General features: G+C 44.5%; 1 protein-coding gene across 1 annotated transcript in view; it reads right to left on the bottom strand.

Moving 5' to 3' along the window:
- The window catches only part of AR (androgen receptor), a 152093-nt gene extending 149019 nt beyond the window's left edge, over positions 1–3074 (bottom strand). The window contains exon 1 of the mRNA XM_027839075.1: positions 2993–3074. Within this exon, the coding sequence (XP_027694876.1) occupies positions 2993–2997 (5 nt within the window). The 5' untranslated portion in view covers positions 2998–3074. The remainder of the gene's footprint in view (positions 1–2992) is intronic.
- Positions 3075–12851: the final 9777 nt, after the last annotated feature.

Raw genomic sequence — 12851 nt, 5'->3', positions numbered from 1 at the left:
TAATTACTATTTTACAAAAACATTTATCGGGGCAGCTAAGTGGCACAGTGGATAGAGCACTGGCCCTGGAGTCAAGAGGACCTAGGTTCAAATCCAGTCTCAGACCAGACACTTGATACTTATTAGTTGTGTGATCCTGGGTAAGTCACTTAACCCCAACTGCCTTGCTAAAACAAAAACAAAACAAAACCAAAAACAAACAAAAAAAACCAAACACATTTATCCCTGAATTTGAGAGTTGTTAGGGACCTCTGTCAGTCAATGGTCCAATCTGTCCACTTTGCAAAGGAAGTCCTACTGCAAAGTAACCGACAAGTGATCATTCATTTAGCTGCTACTTGGAGACCTTCAATAGATCTCCTTCAATAGGAGGGAGAGGTATTTTTTTTTTAGCATTAAAATATTTTGATTCCACTAGACATTGGTGACACCCCCCCCACCCTTTTTTGGTATTCACTGAGATTGGTAAGAGTCCAATAAAATCCTAGGGAAAATTAATAGATGCACATCTGTGCCATCCACATTTGGACAGTTGAGGTAATGTAGCTAAGACGTCCAAATGAGATGATGACTTCATTTTCGATCTAGAAGTTTTGTTGTGGAAAAAGAGCCTGGGTCAGTCCTCGTTCTATCGGTGATGACGGTCAGCCACAAATGCCAGCCCATTTATGGTCCATGAATGGAGACAACAGTGATGCTATCTTCCCCTTTCTATGGGGCTTTAAGGTTTTAAAAGCTTTCCTTCCCATAATGCTATGGGCCGGCTTCTCTAAAGATTAGACCTGCTTTAGAGGTGAGAAACTAGAAGTGACTTGCTCCTGGCCACAGAGGTCTCCAGATTTTAAGGCCAGCTCTCTGTTTACTAGCTACAAGAGGCCATCTCCGACCTATCCACTCCATACACAGTCCTGCCTCTCTCCCAGCAGCCAACTAGAGGTCACACTTGCTTCCTGAAGAATCCAGGTTCAGGGGCAGCTAGGTGGCGCAGTGGATAGAGCACTGGTCCTAAAGTCAGGAGGTCCTGAGTTCAAATCCGGCCTCAGACCAAACACTTGACACTTACTAGGTGTGTGACCCTGGGCAAGTCACTTAACCCCAATTGCCTTAAAAAAAAAAAGAATCCAGGCTCAGACTAAACTTGAGGGGAAATAATAACAACAACAACAATGATAATAATAATAAACCATAATCTAGCACAGCCCTTCCACCCCTAGGCAGTGTCAGACCATATGTCTGTAGAAAGAGAGCTGGATTTGGAGTCAGAGGATCCAGGTTCAAATCATGACTCGGCCAACTGTGTGCCCTTGGTTGAAACATTTCACCTTCGGGGACTTCTTCAGGTACCTCCTCTATAAAATGAGGGTGCTGGACTAAATGATCTGCAAGATACTTAATAAATACAGTAAGCACTTAATAAATGCACGCTAACTGGCTTACAATGTAAATTGAAAGTGTTTTTTTTTAAACTGAACATAGTATGATCATAATGGCTAAATTTGGTCTATGAAAAGAGATGAGAAAATGCCTCTTTTCCTTCTCTGCAAAGGTGGTGGCCCATGGGTACGGATCACTGCATACACTGTCAGACTCAACTGGTTCAATTTCAAATTTCAGTTTGATAAACTGTTTCTCCCCCTTTTTTTTGTTACAAGGGATGGCTCACTAGGTAGAAGGGGAGAGAAACATATTTGGAAATGAAAGTGATAGAAAACAAAAGGCAATTTAAAAAAGAGTAATAGGAATGTATAAAATGTTGCCCAATCCATCCGATGCAGTTTGGCCACAATCATAGTTACTCACATTATGTGGGCCCTCCATTCCAAATAGACACAGCATGGATGAATATGGCCACCAGGGAGCTAAGTTTCCTGACAAATATAAAATCCTCATCAAGAGAGAAAAGAATGGAAAAGAATTTGGTCAATTTCTTCAGGATCTGAGCAGGCCGATGAACATTTTAAAGAATAATTTTCCATTGCCCTCTTTTGTTTTCATTTCACCAAGAGTTCCCATTATGGCCCATTAGGCCAGCTCCCTTAAGCGGCCCCTCCCAGGGAACCAACCCTTTTAACCAGAAATCAAAAAGAGGAAGACAAAAAAGTTGAGCAAAACTGAGATACTGAAGACATTTGACGGTATATGCAGTGTTCCACACCCATGGTCCCCCACCTCTGCAAAGAAACAGGAGGAGGTATTTTCTTACAGCTCTTCTTTGGGGGGCAGGTCCATCTGAAACCTTTCCGTATTTCCTATCCAACTTGGAGAGACAGCTTATGTAGTATCAGGGACCCCCCTCCAACCTTCTGCCTCCTACCTTCCTTTTTCAGTTCATGTCCTGTAAGCAGGTAGGTGCCACAAGATCTTCCCGGCCTATTCCCCTCTTGGGAGACACACCTCTGATCTGTCATTACTCACACAGTGGATCCTGACCCTGGCAGCAGCTCCATGGGGGCAGCTGCACAAAACTGGGGTGGGGTGGGAATTGGGAATGACAAATGACTTCTTCCTACCCTATCCCATACACGGGGTGGCCGTGGGTTCATGTCCCACGGCCATCAGGCTGGCCCTGCAAAGCCTCCTGGTCCCAGGCTCAAATTCCCAGCTGAAGGTGCAAACAGCAGGGATTTTCACCCACCCTTTTATCCCATGCTTGTACCAATCGCTGGCTGTCGGCAGACAAGCAGCTGCCCCATTCCCCACTGCCCTGTGGCCTGTCAGCAGCCCCAGTATGGAAAGGTTCAATCTGCTCACTGTCCATGTCTCCAGGTGGGGGCCGTACTCTGTGTGTGGGAGTTTTTGTTCTCTCCCAGGCCTGAGAGGACCCCCAAACATTAAGAGTAAATGCCTTCTAATTGTTTGGTATTGATTTTGCGTAGCTTGTGTGTGTATGTATATATATAAGCACATATACTCATACACACATATACACATATAGAATATACTGTAAATACTACATATGTGTAACTATATATGACAAGTGGCTCCTTCTTACCCCATCCCTGTCCACTCTGTTGTCAGGCAGGCCCTGCAAAGCCTCCTGGTCCTCAGCTCGAATTCCCCATGTTACACTCCCAGTAATTGCTCCATAGTTCTCAGTAAAGGCCAGTGAGCAGACTGAACCCTTACTTGTTGGGTCTGACAGGCCATGGGGCAGTGGAAAGTAGGGCAGATGCCTGTCTACAGATGGCCAGTGCTTGAGACAGGAATGGGAGTTCCTGGATCAGAGAAACATCTGCTGTTTGCACCTTATCTAGACACACGTACACTTACAGAAGCTCAGTGTCTTCCCCCCATGAGTCCCCTGAGGGCAAAGGTTGTTTCTTTGCATTGTCAACACTTAGCACAGTTCCTTATAGAATATTGTCTTCCCTGCCAGAACAACAGCACCCTGAAGGCAGGGAGGGACTCTTTCACCTTGCCTTCATAACCTGGGCACCTGGCATAGAGCCTGGTACAGAGACGGCACCTAATGAATGCTTGTGCATTAATGTGATATCCGCAGAGCGCTTTACAGATATATGATAACTCTTATTTCCCAGGAAATAGGCACAGAATTACCTGATTCACAGGGCCTGCCTGACAAGAGAGTAGACAGGGATGGAGTAAGAAGGAGTCACTTGTCATATATAGTTACACATATGTAGCATTTACAGTATATACCATATGTGTATATGTGTGTATGAGTATATATGCTTATATATACATACACACACGAGTCAAAGTAGGGACTGAAAAATTAGAAGATCATCGGAATTCAGAGCTGGAAAGGATAATCTATCTCAGAGATTCTTAACCTGCTGTCATGAACTTGTTTTTAAATATATTTCACTAGCTTTATTTATATATAATTGGATTCCTTTGTAATCTTATGCATTTTTATACATAATTCTGAGATGGGTTCATAGATGTCATGGCTGTGCCAAAGGGACCACATCACCAAAAAGGGTAAGAACCCCTGAACCAGCCCAATAGTATCATTTTATGGAAGAAAACACTTAAAAGTCAGAGAGGTCAAGAGAGGTATCCAAAGTCACACAGCAGAGAAGCAGGAGATCTCAGATTCAAATCCCAGACCTCCAATAATAAATTCATCATATTCTCCACTAAGAGGACACTGCCTCTTGGAATGAGGATCAGGCTTTGGGAGGCTTAGAGAAATTTTTTTTTAAAAAAAATTGGTTTTTACAATTTTACTTAAATTGGATACGTTTTATTAAAATGTGAAAAGTCTACAAAAAGATAGTTTTCCTTTAAATTATACCAAAGTGCAAAGATATAAAAAGACAATAAGGGGTACCTTCTAATTATATAGTATTTATAGACAACCTGATCATGCAACCCTTCTAAAGTCATATAAATAGGTCACAACAGGCCACATACTATCTCTAACTCTTCTTGCCAAAATTCTCAATACTTGGTAGCAAGGTCACAGAATAATAAAATTTCAGAGCTAGATGGGAACTTGGAAAGGGCTGAATCCATCCCCCATGTGAAACAGAAACTGTCTCTACAACATCTGTGACAAATGGTCTCCTGGAACACCCTCAGTGACAGGTATCTCACTACCTATCCACTAAGGCAGCCCATTCCATTCTTAATGAGTGGCAGGTTCAGGGAAAAGGATTCTGCCCCTTTAAATCGGGGGACTGGTTAGGGAAGAACAGCTTGACCTATTCCCTTCTAAAGGAGCTAAGTCTTTTGGGCAGTGCTCCATGAAATTCAGTGGATTATTGACTTACAGCTTCAACGTACTTAAGGAAGCCCAATCTCCTGATTTTACAGATGAGGAAACAGAGGCCTATGGAGAAGTGACTTGTCCAAGGTCACACAGCTAGAAAGTGGCAGATGGAAAATTCAAACCCAGTCCTCTGACTTCAAATCTCCCACCTTCCGAAGGTCTGATTTTCTTTTGGTGTTCCCCAACACTCAAGGCCTTTACAGCACTGAGACTCCTGTTGTTTTCATCTCTGTTCTCATAATGGGAAAATCCAGGTCTGATGATAAGCCTGGCTCAGCAAAGGCGAGAAGGGTCCAGGGCATTAGAGGAAAGGAAGAAAACTGGGGGGAGGGGGGAGAGGGAAGAAGGGAGGGTGCAGTATGGATGAGGGTGAGGAAAGAGAGACAGACAAACAGTGAGCTGCCAAGACAAGGAGGCAAGGGAATTGGGAGCTGTCTAATTATCATTATTAATCATGATGATGCCAGCTAAGGGGCTTTTTATAAAAAGTGTTACAGAATTTTCAAGCTCACCATCTAATCTGTTCCCTGGCTTTCGAACTAAAAGGGATGTTGGAGGTCACCCAGTCTAAACCCTCTGCTTTTTTTTGTTTGTTTTTTTTTGGTGAGGCAATTAGGGTTAAATAACTTGCCCAGGGTCATACAGCTAGTAAGTGTTACGTATCTGAGGTCATATTTGAACTCAGGTCATATTTGAACTCAGGTCCTCCTGAATCCAGGGCCGGTGCTCTCCATTGCGCCACATAGCTGCCCCAATAAGTGACTATTGTGGTTTTTTCGTTTTTGTCTGTTTTTTTTTTTTTTTAAATTTTGGTGAGGCAATCAGGGTTAAGTGACTTGCCCAGGGTCACACAGCTAGTAAGTGTTAAGCATCTGAGGCCAGATTTGAACTGAGGTCCTTGTGACTCCAAGGCTAGAGCTCTATCCACTGCGCCACCTAACTGCCCTTCCTCTGCTTTTCAAAGGGGAAACTGAGGCCTGGATTTAGAAGAAGGCCAGTCAGGCAGGAAGGGGCAAAGCTAAGCTTCAAACCAATCACTTAACACAAAGGTCTCCTGACCCTGGGCTCCAAGGTACTTTCTTCTACATATGATTATAGAGATTTAGAGATGGAAGGGACCTCAGAGATTCTATACTGAGTCCAACTTCCTGATTCAACAGCAGAATAGATTTGCTCAAGATCAATTGGGGAGCAAATGACAAAGGTAGAATTTGAACCCAAACTCCATCACTCCAGAGCCAGCCCTCTTTCCACTGTTCCCATTTTTGCAGATAAGGAAACAGACCCATCAAGGGAAAGTGACTTGGCTAGTGTCACAAATGCAGTCACTGGCACTTCCAGGAGTTCCTGGATCAGAGAATCTCAGAACTGAAAGGAACTTCAGAAAAAGCATGCCTAGTCCTAACCCACACCTGACCAGGAATCCTCCTGTGATGATATCCCAGTCACTTTCTGCCTATGCTAGACCCAAGATGGATCACTTATGGTCCACCAGGTGCATCCCAACCTTGGCTGCCTCTGCCCCATTTCTTCACACCATTCTGTATTCCTGAAATGTTCTCCTCACCTTTGCCCACTCAAAGCTAACCTGTCCTCCCAGCTCACTTCCCCTTTTCCTGGCCCAGTTCTAATGCTACCACCTTCTTCATGAAGTCTCCTGGAGGCCCCTCAGCCAAATCCGTTCATCCCTGGACCTCAAATAGTAATTGTCATTTACCTACTTCCACGCACACTGATCACGATAGGTCCTTGGGTCTGTGTCTTACCATCCTTACTTGACAGAGAACTTCAAAAAGAGAAGGACCAAGTTTCAGTTATGTTTGTTTTTCTCCCAGGGCTCAGAATGGGGTGTATGTCTGTTTAGGATTATTCAGACTTATGATACCCCCATCCCCTGATCGGCTGAATATCCCAAGCTGCTTTCCCAGTGCCAGACAGGACACCTGGTTAGTCACCATCTAAACTCCATCCTGATCAGACACCCAACTCTACAGGAGGATTTCCCCCCTCTATAGGTAGAGATATGTTTTATGTTAGAGTGGCAGAGGAGAGATTATTGGATTTAGAATCTGAGGCCCTGCATTTCTAAAATACATAGAGAACTAAGTCAAATTTATAAGAATACAAGTCATTCCCCAGTTGATAAATGGTGAAATGATATGAACAGGCAGTTTTCAGATTAAGAAACTAAAGCTATCTATAGTCATATAAAAAAAAGCTCTAAATCACTATTGATTAGAGAAATACAAATCAAAACAACTCTGAGGTACCACATCACACCTATCAGATTGGCTAACATGACAAAACAGGAAAATCATAAATGTTGGGGAAGATGTGGGAAAATTGGAACACTAATGCATTGTTGGTGGAGTTGTGAAATGATCCCACCATTCTGGAGAGCAATTTGGAACTATGCCCAAAGGGCTATAAAAATGTGCATAGTCTTTGACCCAGCAATAGCACTGCTAGGGCTATATCCCAAAGAGATCATACAAATGGGAAAAGGACCCACATGTACAAAAAATATTTATAGCAGCTCTTTTTGGGATGGCAAAGAATCAGAAATTGAGGGGATGCCCATCAACTGGGGAATGGCTGAACAAGTTGTGGTATGTGAATGTAACAGAACACTATTGTTCCATAAGAAATGATGAGCAGGCAGACTTCAGCAAAACCTGGGAAGACTTACATGAACTGCTGCTGAGTGAAGTGAGCAGAACCAGGAGAACACTGTGCACAGTAACAGCCATGTTGTGTGAATACTGACTTTGATTGACTTAGCTCTTTTCAGCAATACAAGGATCTAAGACATCTCCAAAAGTCTCATGATGGAAAATGCTATCCACATCCAGAGAAAGAACTATGGAGTTTGAATGTAGATCAAAGCATACTGTTTGCTATTTTTTTCTTCTGTTTTGTTTTGTTTCTTCTTTCTGGTGGTTCCTCTTATTGGCTCTAATTCGTCCTTACAACACGAGTAATGTGAAAATATGTTTAATAGGAATGTATATGTAGAGCCTGTATCAGATTGCGGGCCATCTTGGGGAGGGAGGCAGGGAGAAAATTTGTCTGATCCTTTAACGGTGCCCCTAGTGAGGAGGGAGTACTGGGATCTGAAGCAGTGACCCAGCATCCCAGGCTTGCCCCGGTCTAATCTTTCTAGGTTGGCTACAACTTTGCTTTCCTGCAGGAACAGTAACATTGAACTTTGTAGCTTGGAGTTGGCAGGGTCTGCTGAGGTCTTCTAGGCCAAAGCCCTCAATTGAGAGATGAGGAAATGAGGCCCAAAGAGTAGAAGTGATCTCTGCCTCAAGGCCACAGAGTCCATTAATGTTGGATCTAGCCCTCTTCCCATCATGCCTCACTGTAACTAGGAGCTTTCTTCACTCCCTTCTGGGAAGCTCGTTCAATATGGATTCTAAGTTGCTAAAGATATCGTGACTAGTAGTAACAATTTGATATCAACATGCTTCTAAAGAAAGAAATTCTTTGGATTTCCCTTGAGATCTTGGATAGGACCAGCTCCTTTGGAAGGAGATCACAACTTATACATCCAACTCCTCCAGGATGTTGCATGGGGCTCGAAATCCCTTTTTCTCCCTGGGTATCAGTTTTCCCATCTGTAAAATCAGCTTTAGATCTATGATGCTGTATGTGACCTTGGACAAGTCCCTTTCCCTCCATGGACCCTCTCTGTAAAATGAGGGGGTTGGACTAGATGGCCTCTGAGGCCTTGTCTGGCTCTATAGCTATGACGCTATGTGTGACCTTGGGCAAGTCCTTTTCCCTCCCTGGGCCTCAGTTTCCCTCTCTGTAAAATGACCGGCCTCTAAGGCCCCTTCCAGCTCCCAGTCTTTGATTCTGTGACTCCAAGTCAAGCACTCCCACCAGGCAGCGAGTTCTGCTGAAAACATGGGGCAATAAACGACATGGCCAGAGCAGCTGCTCCGACGTGGAAAGATGTGAGGGGCCGAGGGTGGGGCGAAGTGGGGAGGGGATGAGACTGCTCAATGAAAAGGAATTTAATGTGTGGTGGAAGCTAATGCATGTGAGTGCAGGCGATGGGGCGGGGTGGGGGATGAGTCTTCTTGCAACAAGGGCCAAGAAAGGAATTGTACACAGACCCAGCTTGGTAAGAGCCCAATGCTACTTGAAGGAAACATTAGCATTCTTAAGTGTGTGGTTGGGTTTTGGGTTTTGTTTTTTTTTAATTGCAGAAGGGAACACCAAAGTGGGTTTTTAAAAAATCAATAACTGGAAAAAAAACCTGTTTTCAAACTTCATTGGGCCCTGACAAAACTTTCAGAACCTGTACAAAGGAGAAGTGGCTGGGATGCAATAGATAGAGCATGAGCCTTGGAGGCAGGCACCAGGTTTGAGTTCTGGTTTGGCCACACACCGACTGTGACCTCAGGCAAGTCCCTTCACCTGCCTGGCCTCGGTTTCCCCCTCTGTAAAATGAGGAGATTGGACGTCATGGTCTCTGAGGACCCTTCCCACTCTAGATCTAGGTTCCTATGTGTGACCTTGGACAAGTCCCTTCCCCTCCCTGGGCCTCAGTTTCTCCCACTGTGAAATGAGGAGATTGGACTCCATGGTGTCTGAGGTCTCTGTCAGCTCTAGGTCTAGGAGCCTATGTGTGACCTTGGAAGAGTCCCTTCCCTTCCCTGGGCCTCAGTTTCCCCCTCTTCAAAATGAGGGGGTTGGACAAGTTGGTCTGTAAGGCCCCTTCCAGCTCTAAATCCTACAATCCTATACCCTTTACTCAGAGATAGCCTGTTAAATGGAACCAGCTGTGGCCAGCCCAATGACATCATAGAATGTCAGCAGAAAAGGCAGCCCAGCCATTCCAATGAGGGCAACATCACTTAAGAGCACAGTAAAGAGGAGAGCCTGCTTCTGGCATGAGGCACTGAGGCTCCCAAGGAGGAGGACGCTGATTTCAGAAGAGCCAGCTCTGGGGACCCAGAGGCAAGGAGATGCAGCCTCTTCTGAGCTAAGCAGGGCAGGAGGTGAGCGCTCAAATGGAGGAACCCAGATTCATCTGGCAGCATCGGCAGGTCAAAGGTGTAAGTGTGTTTAGGCTGATCTAGGCTGGCCTCTGCAGCAGTTTGTCTTTGCCTCAAGTCCTCAGGCCCCCAATCCAGTGTTCTCTGACTTTAAAATGCTGTCCCCCTCTCTCTCCCTGTCCCTCTCCTCACTCTTCCTCCCCTACTCTCTTCCAGTGTCTCTCTGAATCCGTCTCTCTCGATCCCTGCTTCTCTGTCTCTGAATCTCTCTTTCTCTTCCTGTCCCTCCCCCTCTCTAATTCCCCCTTCTCTCTCTCTCTCTCTCCCCCATCTGTCTGTCTCTGTCTCTCTCCCCCTCTCCCAATCTCTGTATCTATCTGTTTCTCTCTCTCTCTCCCCTCCCTCTCTGAATCTGTCTGTTTATCTCTCTGTCTCTCTCTCCCCCTCTCCCAGTCTCTGTTTCTCTGTCTCCTTCTCCCTCTCTGAATTTGTCTCTCTCTCTGTTTGTCTGTCTGTCTTTGTCTCCCTCTCCATCTCTCTCTCTCTCCCTCCCTCCTCCCTTTCCTGTCTCTCCCCCCTTCCTCCCATCCCTGAATCTCTATCTCTGTCTCTCTCCCACTATGAGATGCTGTTTCTCATAAAATCTTAGGCCAGCTGAGGGGGAAGCCTAAAGCTGTAACCCAGATATCAAAGTGAAAGTTATACAGTTTACCTTTTCTGTACTTAATAGCTCTCTTTTTTTCCTCTTGTCTTTCTGTTTGGATGTGACCGAAGTGAAGTCGTAAGTGGAAGTCAATTACAAATATTTCTCTCTCTCTCTCCATCTTATCTCCATGGTGATTTTTCATGATCACTATATTGCTGTTTCTTCAGGGAATCTAAGTCTCCTGGTCCTGAACCTGTCCAAGCCCCAACACAGCCAAAAACTGGTGGCAGCACACTGAGGTAAGGCGAAGTGTGATGAGGCAGCTGCCAAGGTCTAGCTTCCAGGATTAAGGAGGTAATGCTCCCTCTGTCCTGTGCCTGGGCACCTCTCACCTGGGCCCCACCATTTAAGAAGGAGAGGAAGGCAGTCAGGATGGGCCTTCAATTTAGGCCGTCTGAAGACTGCCTGAAGGAACTGGGGATGCTTAGCCTGGGGAAGAGAAGACTCAGAAGGTCCATGAGAGCTGTCACTAAGCATGTGAAGAAGGGAGTAGACTCATTCACTTTGACCTCGAGGGACAGCACTAGAAGTGATGAATAGAGACAAGTCATAACAGAGTAAATCTAGGCTTAATGGCAGAGAAAACTTCCTACCAGTTAATTAAAGCTGTCTCCAAGTGGAAGGGCTGCCTAGGGAGGCTGTGGGCTCCCCCTTCCCTGGAGGTCTTAAGTAGAGGCTGGAGCATTGCTTGGCAAGTGGGTTAAGGTTCCATGGCCACTGTTGACCTTTCCAACTTTGAAATCCATCTAAGAACTACCTATCCCTTCTGAACCAACCTCCATCTCAAGAACACTGGGGACGTGACGAGAACCTTCCTGCCTTCTGATTTATGGCATCATCTACACTGACTAAGCTTCAAATCCACCCTCGCCCAGGTCAACGTGTTTTCTGTGGCATTAGAAACATGAAAAGACCATTTGCTATACAAACATCCACTTTGCATACCTTTTAAGAATATAGCAAATGGTGCAGCAAGAAATGACAAATATGAGGAACTTGGAGAAACATGGGAAGATTTTATGAACTGATACAAAGTAAAGGAGTGGGACCAAGAGAACATTATGAAAAGTCATTAAAAAATCTTGGGGGCAGCTAGGTGGTGCACTGGCTGTGGAGTCAGGAGGACCTGAGTTCAAATCTGGCCTCTCTGATACTTGACACTTACTAGCTGTGTGACTCTGGGCAAGTCATTTAACCCTAACTGCCTCACTAAAAATATAAATAAACAAATAAATAAAATAAAAAATAAAAAACAAAATAAAACAAAAAAAAATCTTGGAAGAGGGATAATCAGACAGATCTCCCCCCTCCCCCAACCAGAGAGAAGAGGAACTGTTAATACAGAACATAACATGACATTGTCCAGCCAGGTTTCTCTATTGGATATCTGTGCTTCATATTTTGCTTTGCCACAAGGGTGAGTTCAATCTAAGGCAGTAGAAAGTGGTAAATGACATGAGAAGACAAAAGGCATCAATAAAATATGTTTGTTTTTTTTTTTAAAGGCAATTGGGGTTAAGTGACTTGCCCAGGGTCACACAGCTATTAAGTGTCAAGTATTTGGTCTGAGGCCGGATTTGAACTCAGGTCCTCCTGACTCCAGGGCCGGTGCTCTATCAGGTCCAACGTCAAGGCAACCTGCCTTATTACATGCTGCAGAAATAATCTCATAAAATTGTCCTTATGTTATAGACTCAAAAAATATCAGTGATGGAAGAGGTACCTAAGGGATTCGTGAGTTTCACTGGCTTATTCTCCAACTGAGGAAACTAAGGTCCACAGAATGGAAAGGACTTGCCCAAGGTCACACAACAAATTAATGGTGTGGGTTGAAATTTGGGGCACCAGAATCCAATTCAAGTTTCCTTTCCACTATATCATGCCAACAAGCTGCAAATACAAAAAGGCTTTTCTTAAGAAGAATGACCCTTCACTATGGCTAATATGGAAAACATGTTTTGCATGATATGATGTGCATAACTGATATCATTTTGCTTGCCTGCAGACTGAAGACAGTGGATGAGGGAGGAGTGGGAGTGAAGGACAGAATTTAAAACTCAAAGTACAAAAAGAAAAAATGTTAATCAATAAAGTTTTTTCAAAAAGAAGGAGGAGGTGGAGGGGGAGGAGGAAGAAGAAAAGCAAGAATAAGGAAGAGGAAGAGGAGAAGAAAAAGAAGAAGGAGGAGGAGGAAGAGAAAGAAGGAGAAGTAGTAGTAGTAGAAGAAGAAGGAGGAGGAGGAGGAAGAAGAGGAAGGAGAAGTAGCAGTAGTAGTAGCAGAAGAAGAAGGAGGAGGAGGAGGGAGAGGAGGAAGAAGGAGTAGTAGTAGTAGAAGAAGAAGAAGAAGAAGAAGAAGAAGAAGGAAGAGGAGGAGGAGAAGAAAAAGAAGAAGAAGGAG

This window comes from Vombatus ursinus, unplaced genomic scaffold (assembly GCF_900497805.2).
Source record: "Vombatus ursinus unplaced genomic scaffold, bare-nosed wombat genome assembly UNPS02004677.1, whole genome shotgun sequence".
NCBI classification, from domain to species: Eukaryota; Metazoa; Chordata; class Mammalia; order Diprotodontia; family Vombatidae; genus Vombatus; species Vombatus ursinus.
The sequence above is the reverse complement of the archived record's forward strand: the minus strand, read 5'-3'. Positions and strand labels throughout refer to the sequence as shown.